Raw genomic sequence first — 14,407 nt, forward strand, 5'->3', positions numbered from 1 at the left:
AAGATTGATTTTAATCAAAGCTCTTTCATCAGAAAAATGCATGTTAAAGGACTGTTTTTGCTTGAAGATAAGACAAATGCTCTGAAAAACATCCCTTGTCTTATATTTGACGTTGTTTTATAATCGGACTTCAGATAGAGGTCTGACTATAACACTAAGATCAAGATCACCCGCAGCGCTGCAGGGGACCCGGATCCTCCTCTCTTATAACCTTCGCTGCTGCTGGCACTTCCACTGGGGGGTCTATGATGGAGAGCTGGCTTGACATAACCTCCTGGTGCTCAGTCATAGAAGCCCAGGCAGAAGTGGAGGCTGTCTACCTGCTGCCCCCACTAGACACTAGGGAGTCTGGAGCATGGGGGGCAAGTCTGAGGATGCATTGGTAAGTCTGGGGGGCAGAGTGGCAAATAGCCTGGGGCAGATGTGCATAACTTTGTGGGCAGGTTGGGAAATAAAAACAAAAAAAATTCATTTTTCTCAATCATAGTTTTTATTAAATATGAAAACTTTTTTCCTATAGGCATATTCAGGCTTTTCCCCTAAATTTTCACATTTTGGGGAGAAAATACGTTACTCATATGGTGCATTGTTTTTTAGGACTGTCAGGGACACTAAAGCCTACTTATTAAGGAAGCCTATCACACCTTACAGGTTAACTCGCCTCATTTTTCCTGGCCGGCACTGTATCCCACCTTTTACTTGCTAGTAATATTTATTTAAACAATGCTTACGCTAAGATACAGTGGTGTTGCTGATCTTGTTAGCTCTTGTGTAATGCACCACCACGTCCTAAATTCTAAGCTAGTTTGAGCAGAGCCCTCCTCACCTTTGTTTCTGTAAATCCAAATTGTCATGTGATGCACCAAGATATCCTCTTTGAATTCTATAGTTTTACATTTCAGAATATAACAATCACCTGTTCCTTAGTTGGTCTACAAATTAGGTAAACACAACTGCAGATGAACAACACATGACATATTACACTGTGTCATGAATTATTCAACAAAAATAAAGCCAAAATGGAGAAGCCATTTGTGGAAAAGAAATTCAATAGTTTGTACAACCACCTTCTGTAGCAGTAACTGTTGCATGGTTGTGGAGAAATTTTGGCCCACACTTCTTGACGTTACTTCAGTTCATTGAGGTTTTCAGGCAGATTATACATGGCTCTCTTAAGGTCCTGTCAAAGCCTCAATTGGGTTATGTCTGGACTAGGGATGTACCGAAATGAAAATTCAGGACCAAAACTGAAACTGAAAATTCCCCACTTTATTTATAACCACACTTTTATTAAAAGTAACACACCAAAATTGGACAAAAAAAATTCAATTATATATATATATATATATACACATACACACATACATACATACACATACATATATGATTGTTAACAGCAGTGATTGCTGTTTATTAATATATATATGATTGTTAATTAATTTTTCTGTCCAATTTTGGTGTGGTCCAATACTTTTATTAAGTGTGGTTAACACACCAAAAAAAAATCAATATATATAATTGCTAACAGCAGTCACACTCCTATCATGCCCAGACAGCCGGTACATGCAAGAACCTAGCCATGATAGGTGTATGATTACAGGCTCCCTATGCCATGCTACACCCCCCACACTTACATATCCATGCTATCACACACACTCATTCATAAACTCACTCATTCCCTTAATCACGCATACTCGCTCATACACCCTCCCCCACCCCCTTACCTGAACTGCAGATCTCTCGGGACAAGAGACGCTGCTCGCACATCGCGCGACCAATGCACAAGTAGCCTGGCCCCTGCGGACTTTTATTTATTTCGGCATTTTGGCAATAATGCCGTTTTCAGCAGATATATTTCGGCCGCCTATATATCCGTGCATCGCTAGTCTGGACCATAACTAGGCCATTGTAATTCTTTTCTTTTTCAGCCATTGTAATTGAAAAGTGGGGAAATTCAGTCCTGCTCCATGGGGCTTCATGTGCCTACCATCTGCCAGTGCCTGCTTGCCCAGGCCCAGTGGTCTACTACTGCTGCTGCCTTTTTCGAATAAGGAAACTCGGTCTTGTGGCTGGATGCGTTTGTCTGACAGTCCCTGTCCTGTCTTGCCCCGTTCCCCGCCCCTGTGCCTCAATGGCCTTCATTACTCTGGCGGATCAATTATTTTTGCTAATACGAGGGGGTTTGATTTAAGGCAGGGGCGTCCAACATGCGGCCCGCGAGACCTCGAGGTGCGGCCCGCGTAAGATCGGCAGCCAGGGCAACCGCACCTCAAGCCCTGCTACTTACTTGTGGGAGGGTCTTCTGGACTGCACAGAGGAAGCGGAGTTCACGTGACATCCTACTTCCTCTGTGCTTTAGCAGAGAAGGCAGAGGGAGGCCGCGCCCCCTGCTGAAGTCTGTAAGCGGCATCGAGGAGCTGCAGTGCAGGTAAGGGGGTGGGGAGGGTGTTTGAATGAGTGTGTGTGATTGAGGGAATGAATCTGTGAATGAATGATTATATGAATAAATGAGGGTGTGTGTGTGTGATAGCATGGATGTGTAAGTGCTGGAACCTAGGCATGATGGGACTGTGATTGCTGTTAGCAATCACACTCCTATCATGCCAAGTCAGCCAGTACATGCTGAAACCTGGCCAGCTGCCCCCCTTGTGTATTGATGCTGCCAGCAGTATGGGGTCTGCACTTACAGCCACCCTGTACCAGCATGTACTGGCTGACTTGGCTTGATAGGAGTGTGATTGCTAACAGCAATCAGTGTCCCATAATGCCTAGGTTCCAGTATTTACTGGATGGGAGTTGCAAGTGCTGGAACCTAGGCATGATGGGACTGTGACTACTGTTAGCAATCACACTCCTATCATGCCAAGTCAGCCAGTACATGCTGAAACCTAGCTAGCTGCCCCCCTTGTGCGGCCCGCGCACGTATACAATTCTGATGAAGTGGCCCACTGCAGAAAAAACTTGGACACCCCTGATTTAAGGTGTCTGCAGCTAAATTTCCTACCTTACTCAGATGGATAGATATTTTATAAAAATTTTAATATGTGGTCCAAATCGATTTTCTGTGTCTAAAGGCAGTTGGTTTCACACTAGAGCTTATATAGAGAATACACTGAAAAGGGGGTGATTTTGTATATAATCACAATTTTGTTTGTCTGATTTGGAAAATAAGTAGTTTCCAATTTCAACATTATGAACAGTTTTCTGACATAAAACCCAAAAAAGACATTTAATTTTAGAATAATGTGAGAAAGCTCGAGGAGTGAAAACTAATGAGGAAAAAAAAAATTGTATTTGTTATGAATATTGATTTCTGGGCCTCATAAACATGTTCCTTTTAGAGCAGCTCTGTTTTTTTTTTTAAATCAATTTGTTTTCCTAAAGTACATAAAATAATATTTCAAGCTGTAGAATTTGTAAGAAAAATAAATAAAATCTGCGTTCTAAAATGCACACACAAAATTGTAAGGCATTATGGAAAACAATCCTGGAGGTGGGTCTCCGCCTCTGACCCACCCCTCTTGCCTCCAGCTCCCGTCTAGTCTGACCCACCCCTCCAGGTCCTGTCTACTCCAACCCACCCCTCCTGCCTCCAAGCTCCTGTCTACTCTGACCCACCCCTCCTGCCTCCCCAGCTCCACAATTACATTGTTAAACTGCCAGCAGTAAAATTAACGGAGGTATGCTTTGTTCCAGCATGGCCATTCATTCACGCTCGCAAGTGGCTCTTCGGGCTAGGTAGGTTCCAACCCGCCCAAGTACAATAATTGTATTAGGACCAATGTATAATTCATACAACACAAACTAAGTTTGTACAACTACAATCAAAAGAAAATAAGTTTAAACAAGTGTGAAATTATTCATGCTTTTATGTAAATAATACTTTTATTGTTTGAATAAAGGGGAGTTGGCACTGCCTCAAGCCAAAACATGCAGCTGATTTATCACTTTTGTGCATAGAAGCTGTGCTTTTTCAGAGTTCTCCAGATCTAGTAGTACACAGTGCTTTCATAAATCATTTCTAACCCCTCTGTGATATAATTTACAATATTTTCTGTTTGGACTTACAATGCTTCCAGGGTTCTTAAGGATACATTCGATTTTAAAGCCTGGACAGAACGGCCAATAGATTAAGTAGGACAATATACTGTTGAAGTAATAAATTCACTTCGCAGTAAGGAAGGCATCAATGGATCAAAGAAAACCCTGGCATAGTTTGCAATATACACACATATGTATATATTTGTAGAAAGAATACGCCATATGCCATCACTATCATCTATCACTGGTAAATCCGACGTGGCTCATTTAATACCACTCCACCTTGTTTCAATGCGTTTCGAAATCGCTGCACCTACAAAACAACAAAGAAAACAAATTAAGCCAAGACATTTCTTGAACTTGGATTTTTTTTCTTTTAAAAATGACAGACATGTGTGACTTGTGATTGGGTAATATTGAATCGTAAATGGTGTAATCCCAGATTTCAATGTTTGTTCTTAAAACAAGCAAGCATTCATTCAATATAAAAACAGAAGTAGAAATTTCAATTAAAGTTGTTGATATTGCAGCATATTTTATAGTACTAGTAATACTTGATGATGCCAACTTTTTCTGGTGAGACATTTGGGAAATATAATTTATCAGGTCATGGACAAGTAAGTGGCTAGGATGGTTATGATCAACAAAACTAAAAACTAAATCCATCATTACAAATGTAAAATGTATCACCTTAACCAAATTTATATGTTTCATTTTGGATGCTACAAGTCTATACCTTGCAAGCTAAGTGAGCAATTCTTAAACAAGTTTAATTTTTAAAATAACTCAAATCAGAGAAGATAGTCCAATTCCTTATTTCTTCACTTTGCAAAAAAAGCACAAGGTCTTTCATCTGCCCAAGGGTGAAGGCGCTATCCATAAAAGTTAATATGTGGATGACCTTATGAATTAGATATTACCACAAAAATACATGTGCATAGCTTGGAAGCTGAATCGTTTTATTTTGAAAATCTAGTAAGCACTACCTTACTATCTTTAAACATGTTTGTTTAGCTATCTATATTTTGCACATGTATTAAATCTTTCATTATGAGAACTAAACCTAAAGTAAACAGGTGAGTTATACCATAAACCACACAGATTTCAAAATCACACACAATGAGCTTGCACAATTATCATACTGTTTAGATATCATTCATCAACATCATCAAATACACTTGACAGACTGGTGAATGCATTGGTCAGCTGATCCTTTTTACTTCCAAGGCAAATAAGGATGCTTTTAAGATGTAACAAAACAAACAGAGGCGGGCACACAAACGGACAGTAACATGACAATTCCTTAGGAACAATCCTGGTAATATTTTGAAACAATGGTGTCCTTCCCTTGTTTGTATATCCAAGGTAAACAAAAATGCTATTAGAAGCAGAAGCGTCCAGGGAAGGACATCTGATTATTTAGATAAGTCAACTGTGGTTATCTAATGTACAACATGTATTACTGTGCAACATGTCAAGTGCTGGTATTAACTATTTTATTCCAGAACCAACCACCAACAGCTTCAACCCCTCCCACGTTGAGTCATCCAGAAGTGATTTGGACAAAGTGGTGAAAAAAGAGAAATACAGGCTTCCATAACAATAAGTTGACTTTGGTACAGATGAAACAAGAGACATAAGCTAAACTAGGATGATTAGTTGGCATGACAGTTAAGCCCTCATTTTTGCATGTCCTCTGGTTCTTGTCAGACCCTGACAAAATAGACCCCATTCTAACTACTAAATTAAAACAAACATCTGGAATAGAGAAGATACTCCTCTTAAAATGCTGTTTGTAGTAGGGAGCAGTGACTGAACATCCAGGGTCGCAGGGGTCCCAATTGCGACGGGACCCTGGAGTTCTGCCAGTCAGGGGGGCACCAAGCGCATGGAATGCAGCAGCCGGCACAAGCTGCTGTATTCCATCACCTAGGACAGGGGTCGGCAACCATGAGTGGCACGCGGGGTGCGAATGAGCTGCAGACTGTCAGACACCGGGATACCTAATCTAATTGAAAGCCGCCTCCTCTGGCGCCTAATGAAATTAAAGAGGCCAGCGTGCACACACCGCGCCGCCCAATGGCCGTGCCTCAGCACTTCATCCCATGTATTAAAAGGGGTGGGACGAAGAGCTGAGGCATGGCCATTGGGCGACGAGGTGCGTGCACGCCGGCCCCTTTAATTTCATGAATGCTGGCCTCCACCAGACACCAGGAAGTCAGAAGCAGTGGTAAGTCGGGGGCATATAGGGGTATAAGGCATTTCTGGAGGCAGAGTGGCATATAGGGGGTATAAGGCAGGGCTCGACAAATCCCAGGCGCCAGGTCGCCATGGCGACAGAGAATTTTGTCCTGGCGCCTAGGTTTTGTCAGCCTCTTACAGCCAGAAAAAATTGTGGATGTAAGAGGCTGAGTCACCACACGGGGGCGCTGCTGCTGCTGTCTGCCCAGGAGTCTTGGCAGACAGCACACCCACTCAGAGCCCGCCCCCGAGCCTGAGATCATTCCCACGGAGTGAGCCTGTAGGCTGAAAACACGGTTGCTGCAATCGGGTTTTCAGCTGCCCCAGGCAGCTTCAGGGAAGGGGGTTGTGTGTTGATTGGGTCCCCACACAAGTGTGGGGACCTGACACAACACCCCCCTGCTGCCTGATCGCTCCATGAGAGCGACAGTTCAGCGTTAACCCCTTCAATGCCGCGATCGCGGCATTTAGGAGTTAATTCCCATTTTGTACGGGGCTCTGCTGCTGGTGGTCTGCCTGGAAGCCCAGGCGGACCAGCAACAGCAAAAACGAGCCCCCACAAGCCCTTTGATGATTCTTGTAGGCATGGAAGCCTACAGCAGTCATCAGAGACTCCCCCCTGCAATGGCTGGTCCATAGACCAGCAATTGAGTCCCAGCTTCCAGAGGCAGCTTCAGGGACAGGGGAGAGGCTTCTTCGGTCTCCACATGAGTGTTATAGTGCCGCAATAGTGTATGACACATTTGTGGCATTGCAGGGGTTAACATTTGTCCCCACAAGCTTGTGGGGACTAAATATCAGTCAATGCTGTGCTCCAATGGAACATCAGCATCGAAAGAGTTAAATAAAATAATAATAAAAAAAAAAACAGCACTTGACCTGGAAGTCCAGGGTGCTTCCAGGTCAAACGCTGTGAGTTTAGTAAGTGGGCTGATGATGATCAGATCACTCCTGATCCATTAAAAAATCCTGGCTCCTAACTTTTTTACCTGGCGCCTAGATTCACAACAAATTTGTCAAGCCCTGGTATAAGGCATTTCTGGAGGCAGAGTGGCCCCCTATATGCCACTCTGCCTTCAGAAATGCCCTATATGCCCATTTGTCCCATGTTATGCCTTTAACCCCCTATATGCCAGAGTGGGTTGACAGATATGATTCAATATGACAGATATGAAAAAAATTGTTTTTTTTGGGGGGCTTGGGGGGCCCTAAACAGATTCTCTCACCAGGGCCCTTAGGCTTCTAGTTATGCCCCTGGTAGGATGTAACTCCATACAAATATTTATTTCTTCTCATCCTATCGCAACAATGCTCTAAAAACAGTTAAATCATTCGGCCGCATATAAATCCCATGTACTCAACTGGCAAAAGGCACTCTATTGCTAAACTAATTAAAAGGCAAAAAATACAATAATTTAAAGAAAGAACACCATCATTTATTCAGCGCATTTGCTGGAAGAATGACATCACCAGCTACGTACACTTCATATACATGGATTTTATCTCTTTTTCATGAAAGCATACATACATTGATATAGTGGTTATTTCTCAAAATAACTTACTGCCTCAGATCGAAATACCCAGGGAATTTCATGGAACACCATGTAACTGATCCCTGCCTCTAGACATCGCTGAGCCAACACGCGACCGATGTTCTCACAGGCCATGACATCCTTTGTGCTGTAGAGATGTTTTTTTACTGCCCACTCACGAGTGGAGGCAGAGACCACCACATTCCCATTACAATGTTCCACAAAGGCAGTCACATGGTGTTGGGACCGTTCAAACCGTAGTCTTAAATGAAAACGTTAAATGAAAGAGAAATAATGAAGACTGTAATTAAGTACAGAATGAATAAATAAACCATAATTACTAGTTAGTGTTACATTTTCAGTTAACGTTAGAACCCATAAAAATAAATAAAACTTGCATTAAAAGTCTAAGCTGAGGCACATATTGGGTATATTATAACGAGAGATGGAAAAAAATCTCTAGATTTCCCAGAAAAAGTTAAACAAAAGGGAGTGTGGAATATCTTCTTTTAGATAATGCCAGTTACTTAACTCTTGCATTTTCAATTGGTGCTAAATTGCAAATCCGATTGGGTGATTGTTTTTTTGATTGATTCTTCATTTATTTTGTAGCATTTGGGGGAAAGGGAGGGGGGTTCCTGTTCTCATATATAGTTGAAATGTTCTTGACATACACAGACCTTATTGTTCCATTTGCAACAAAAATAGAGTTTTAAAAAGCAAAGTTAGCTTATTACTGAATAAGCTGTACTTTTATTTCAAGCATGATAATTGTATATAGACTGCATTTCATGTACCCAGTATAACAAAATAATTTTAAATTTGTAAAACTACTCCATTTTTTCTGGAAAATACTGTTTTTTCCCTGGGCTTTTTTCCCAGAAATTTTACATCTCTCATTATAAAAACTAAAGTATTTAAGCAGATTTCTTAAGCTTATATACCGTCAGTCATTAGCAGTCTTTACACAAGGTTATCTTACACACTACTGTTTGTCCTGCAGACTACCCAACCAAACTATGAAACTTTGCAATTGAGAACAAGCACCAGTAATGATACATACCACATTAATTCCTCTGGATGCAGAATATTTTTAAAAGAAGCCCTTAAACAGATTTGTTTTAGTAACCGTAATACAGGAATTAACTTCTAATGGCTAGGATAGATGGAAAAGCCATTACTTGCATGTATCATTGCATATAAGCAAGAGTGACTGGTGTGAACATAAGTCACAACTAAAGGCTATAACGTGTTTTTTTCTTTTCTTAAAATAACACATTATACATTTTTGCCATACAAAATGGCCTGTTACGCAGCTTTTGCTTACCTATGCCAATACTGTCGAGAAGGCCATGTTGTTCCCCAGCCACGGTCTTTTACTGCTAGTGCTAGCCGCTCTAAATTTCGAGGATTTCGATTGGTAAAATTTGGATTAATAATCTCATTCTCTTCTGTATCTACTTCCACCACAGGTGAAGGCTGTGCATTTGCAGAAGTGACAGCATAACGAACAGCTAAGACAAATAAAAAATATATATAATTCAGAGCTTTGAAAATGACAAATAAAAGACAAATATATACATAGTATGCAGATTATGTGGAAAGAATATTTAGAATGAGATGTGTTTTGTGTATTTACTATATTTGTGTTCATTCACTAAAGTAACAGTTACCAGAAGAGCTGTGGTTTCAGCTACTTAACCTCATCATACTTTAGGAAACTCAACCCAGTGAGCTTCTACTGCAGGAAGAACTTGTCTGGTCCCATGTAATGTTTACAATGTAAGATGTTCTTCAAAGTCTCCTGCCATTAATCTATGCATTATGTGGAGCTAGTTCATTCCTTCTTTTTCTCAGAGAAGGAATAGTGAAATGAGGGTATTGAAACCGCAACTCTCCTGCAAACCCTCCTTCCAACTCTCCCTTTAGTGAATATACCACATTGTTGTTAGCCTTAATACACTTTTAAAAAACATAATTAAACCTGGCATAATAGTTTAAAATGTTATAAACTGGTGGATCTCACACAAGACAGACTATATTTAGGCTGAAAGTCTGTAGTAATCAAATACCATATTGTGAAAAAAAAAAAAACCAAGCAAAGGTCAAATTTCATATAGACATTTTACAGGCAGATATATATCATTTGGATGCGTTAATTTCCTTTGAAAATTAAGCACAAAACTGTTAAAATCCGGTTGTAACCAAACTATTTGTTCGACAACTACTGCATTCAGATACTATATATATGCACTACAATGAAACTACACACCCTAGTGGTGATGAGGCATTCTTGCATGCAGGACGACAGAAAGAAATAATTGTCTTACACATTAATGCTAGTTTTATTTATCCAAATCCTTAAGTAAATTATAACTTTTATTTACCTGAATAGCTGCTAGCCATTATCCAAATAGCTTGTGAGTTTGCACATTACATTTGGTACCATGAACCTGTACAAGCCATGTGCCACACAGTAAGTTACACTCACTGGTCACTTTATAGGTACATCTTGCTAGTACCAAGTTGCATCCCCTTTCCCTTCAGAACTGCCTTCATTCTTTGTGGCATACTTTCAGATATTTTGGTCCATATGGGCATGATGGCATCACGGAGGTGCTGCAGATTTATCGGCTGCACATCCATGATGCGAATCTCCCGAATCTCCCTTCCACCACATCCCAAACGTGCTCTATTGGATTGAGATCTGGTGACTGTGGAGGCCATTGGAGTACAGTGAACTTATTGTCATGTTCAAGAAACCAGTTTGAGATGACGTGACATGGTTGTTGTGTTTAAACAATGTTCAATTGGTACTAAGGGGCCTAAAGTGTGCCCAGAAAATGCCCCCCCCCACACTATTACACCACCACGCGCAGCCTGAACCGTTGATACAAGGAAGGATGGATCCATGCTTTCATGATCCTGCCATCTGAATGTCACAGCTGGAATCGAGACTCATCAGACCAGGCAACGTTCTTCCAGTCTTCCATTGTCCAATTTTGGTGAACCTGTGCGAATTGTAGCCTCAGTTTCCTGATCTTAGCTGACAGGAGTAGCACCCAATGCGGTCTTCTGCTGCTCTAGCCCATTTGCTTCAAGGTTCGACGTGATCATAGATGGTATTCTGCATACCCTGGTTGTAACGAGTGGTTATTTGATTTACTGTTGCCTTTCTGTCATCTGTCCATTCTCCTACTACATCAAAGCATTTTCATCCACACAACTGCCTGAATATTTTCTCTTTTTCGGACCATTTTCTATAAACCCTAAATTGTTATTTATTATCTTTTATTTATATAAAGGGAGAGTTGATAAGCGGGGAGGAGAGCCTTAGCCCATGGGAAGAACGTAAGGATCGAGTAGGAGTGTATTTGCTTATGAGGGCAGAAATGTATGGTGGAAGAGCGTTATGGAGGGCCTTACATGTTAATACCAGGATTTTAAATTTAATTCTAATTGGGAGCCAGTGGAGTGCAAGGAAGATAAGCCTAGCAGCAGCATTTAGGACAGACTGTAGAGGAGAGAGTCGAGACAGTGGAATGCCAACCAGAAGAGTGTTGCAGTAGTCAAGACAGGAAATGATAAGTGAATGAACTAGTTTTTGTGGATTCTTGGGTAAGGAATGGGCGGATGCAAGAGATGTTGTGCGTGAAAATCCCAATAGATCAGCAATTTCAAAAAATAAATAAAAAATATTCGTCTGGCACCAACAACCATGCCACGTTCAAAGTCACTTGAATCCCCTTTCTTTCCCATTCTGATGCTCGGTTTGAACTTCAGCAAGTTGTCTTGACCACGTCTGCATGCATTTCGCTGCTTCCATGTGATTGTCTGATCAGCTATTTGTGTGAAGCATTTGAACAGGTACACCTAATAAAGTGGCCAGTGAGTGTGGTAATTTAGGTTAAAAAAGCCTACCAGGTTCAAACCTTTTTTGATCCAAACGAAGCCAATTAAGCTATTTTTTTTTTTTATTTTGCAAACTTAAGGGGGAAAAATTCCTCCTTGACTGCAGACTTTGTCTTGGATCAATAAGCTCTAAAATATTAATGTTTATTTCATTATTTTAAATAGCTTATATATCTAAAAAAATGCAACAAAATGCATAGGGGTGGCAGCTTAACAAGAAAGCCAATTCAATCAAGCCTGAACTACACAACTCCATCACCAAGTTTCATGTATCAAACATGTATTTAATCAACTGAATATGAAGTACCCCTGTGAAGCTTTGTTTTATGCGGTATATGAATTGTTTGTAGGAGAGTCAAAATACTTTTTTAGACAACAGCTTTACTATGTTTATAAGGGAAAAATTCATAGTAAAATGTTTCAATTATCTGCAAACCCACATTTTAGTAACTAGATCATTAAACCATGCTTGGTTATCTGCTTACTGGTCACAAATAAATGCGAAAGCCCCTTTATCAACATTTTGGCTGTGTAAGAAAAGAGGCAGGTTCACTGTAGCAAGTTCAAGAGCAATGCAGGTATTATTAAGGGAGGCTACCAGATTCTTAACACGCAAGTGTATGTATTTAATGTATACCTGTTATGATTGGATTATGCATCACAAAGCATATAGAGCACATAAGGGTTAAAAGACAACCTGAATACACTGGAGCCTCTTGAGGTCTTCTCTTTACTGTGGTCAATACATTACATACGGTTCTAATGCACAATACCCCAAAAATCGTATTTCAGTTAGCAACGCGCCACAAAGCGTGCAATGTATGCTTCTAATTACGTAGACGTTAACGTTAACACCTTACCCTGCGTAAGCGTCTTACTTCGTCTGATAACGGACATTAGTACAAGGGGAGGCATGAGGCAGTCGAAATGTCACTTAATTTTGCGTTACTTGTAATTGACTATAGCTACACACAGGACGTAGGGATAACTAAGGGCGCAGACATACTTGAGCTGGGAAACTTCCGCCGCACATGGATGCTTCCGATTGACCTATTGGGAGACGCCAAGGCGGCCATGTTTGCTAAGGGCAAACTTACGTATCGTTGTGGTTTCCGAAGCGTTGAACGCTGTTCGTCGTGATATTTCACGTCTATTTACTTTATTGAACTATGCAAACTCATTGATGTCGGCACCTTTTCTAGGTGCAGCTGTTAAAATTTAAAATGCAAGAGCATGAAAGCTAAAAGAATCAAGATTTATTCTCCAGAGTGACATTGTGGCATACATTAATGTTACAGTCCCCGTGTCAGCTTTGAAAGAGTTAAATTGTCGGTGGTATATATTTTTCCTCACTGTGTGTACGGGCAGGGGATTTGTTCTGTCTTTCTACTGTTAAAAAAAAAGCCATGGTCTAAATTGTATTGATTGTAGGTTCACTAATAGCTAGGTTCCCCGTTGCATACCCCCAACATGTTTGGGGCCTTGTGATGCTAGGCTATAGACATACCTGGGCCTTTGTGGGCTCCGGCTACCCAGAGCCTACCCTTGCGGGATGCAGCCAGGACTGACCACTGATGTCAGTGGGGGGCCCGGTCAGGGTGGCGTCCCCACCGATGCCAGTGGGCATTGCTGCTGACATCACGTGAAACAACCCAATTTAAAGGGGCAATGGGCTTGGAGTGGGCATGCTAGGACTCCGTGATTCAGGTGTAGAACCGGAGAAGTGACAATTCTCCCGGAGTTCGCTGGGCAAAACCTGGAGCGGTCCCAGGTACGGCTATAGAACATCCCGAAAAACCGATGTGGCGGCTGAGGTGGGAGATCGGCGCTACAACAGCACACACCGCCGTTGATTTTACAGATTCCTGAGCCAGTCAGGGAAGATCAAAGGATTTCCCTAACTGGTCCGTGATCCCCTGTGCCTGCAAAAGCAGGGGCAGCTCTATGGCTATAAAGTTCACGGGCGGACAACATGAATGACCGCACTGGGTGACACCAACCCAAGTGACGCTATTGGTTACATATAGCCCCACCGATGAAGAACTGTTGTCTGATTTACACAGATGTTTTGGCTGTGGAGGGTATGCACCCAGTTATTCAGTGCTGGTGAAACAGGTGCTTTAAAATGTATGAAATGCTTTGTGGGGGAGCAGGTGAGCTACCTTAATTATGGTGAAAACATTGATTTAAAATTCCTGATCCTTGCCTGGAGGATTATGTTCAACCAGCATTTAGATGAGCTTGATGTGAGTTATAGTCAACAGCTGCTAGACTACCAAACATTACTCCAGAGGTAAATCTAAAGGGAACCCCTTAATGACAAGACTGTTTCTTACTTGTAGTAACATTTTTCAGTGTTGCTGTTTAGCCGTAATTTTCTTCTTTCTCACTTTGTGCACCCACACACATTATATATGTTTTTTTTCAGGACAAGCAGGGCTTTCTTTAGATACCATTATTTTATTATCTAATTTCGTATAAAAAAATATAAAATATGGTGATTTTTTTGTTAACCCCTTAATGACAATACTGCTTCTTACTCGTAGTATATTGAGTGTATATTGAAATGCTGGTATGTTAACCCTTTCCATGCACTGTGCACTGGTATATGTCACTGCCAAACAACACCCTAATATGTGTTCAGCAACATATCCTGAGCGCAATGATACCCCACATGCATG

The 14,407-nt window shown here is 41.2% G+C and overlaps 1 protein-coding gene across 1 annotated transcript; it reads right to left on the reverse strand.

Annotated features, from left to right (window-relative positions):
- Positions 1-3,866: 3,866 nt before the first annotated feature.
- On the reverse strand, positions 3,867-12,751 carry MRPL18 (mitochondrial ribosomal protein L18). The gene is made up of 4 exons (XM_053464774.1): positions 12,587-12,751; positions 9,142-9,328; positions 7,845-8,076; positions 3,867-4,354 (listed from the first exon to the last, which is right to left on the reverse strand). The coding sequence occupies exons 1-4, from the start codon at positions 12,639-12,641 to the stop codon at positions 4,283-4,285; spliced, it is 546 nt and encodes a 181-aa protein (XP_053320749.1). The 5' UTR covers positions 12,642-12,751; the 3' UTR covers positions 3,867-4,282.
- Between the last annotated feature and the right edge of the window lie 1,656 nt (positions 12,752-14,407).

This window comes from Spea bombifrons, chromosome 4 (assembly GCF_027358695.1).
Source record: "Spea bombifrons isolate aSpeBom1 chromosome 4, aSpeBom1.2.pri, whole genome shotgun sequence".
NCBI classification, from domain to species: domain Eukaryota; kingdom Metazoa; phylum Chordata; class Amphibia; order Anura; family Pelobatidae; genus Spea; species Spea bombifrons.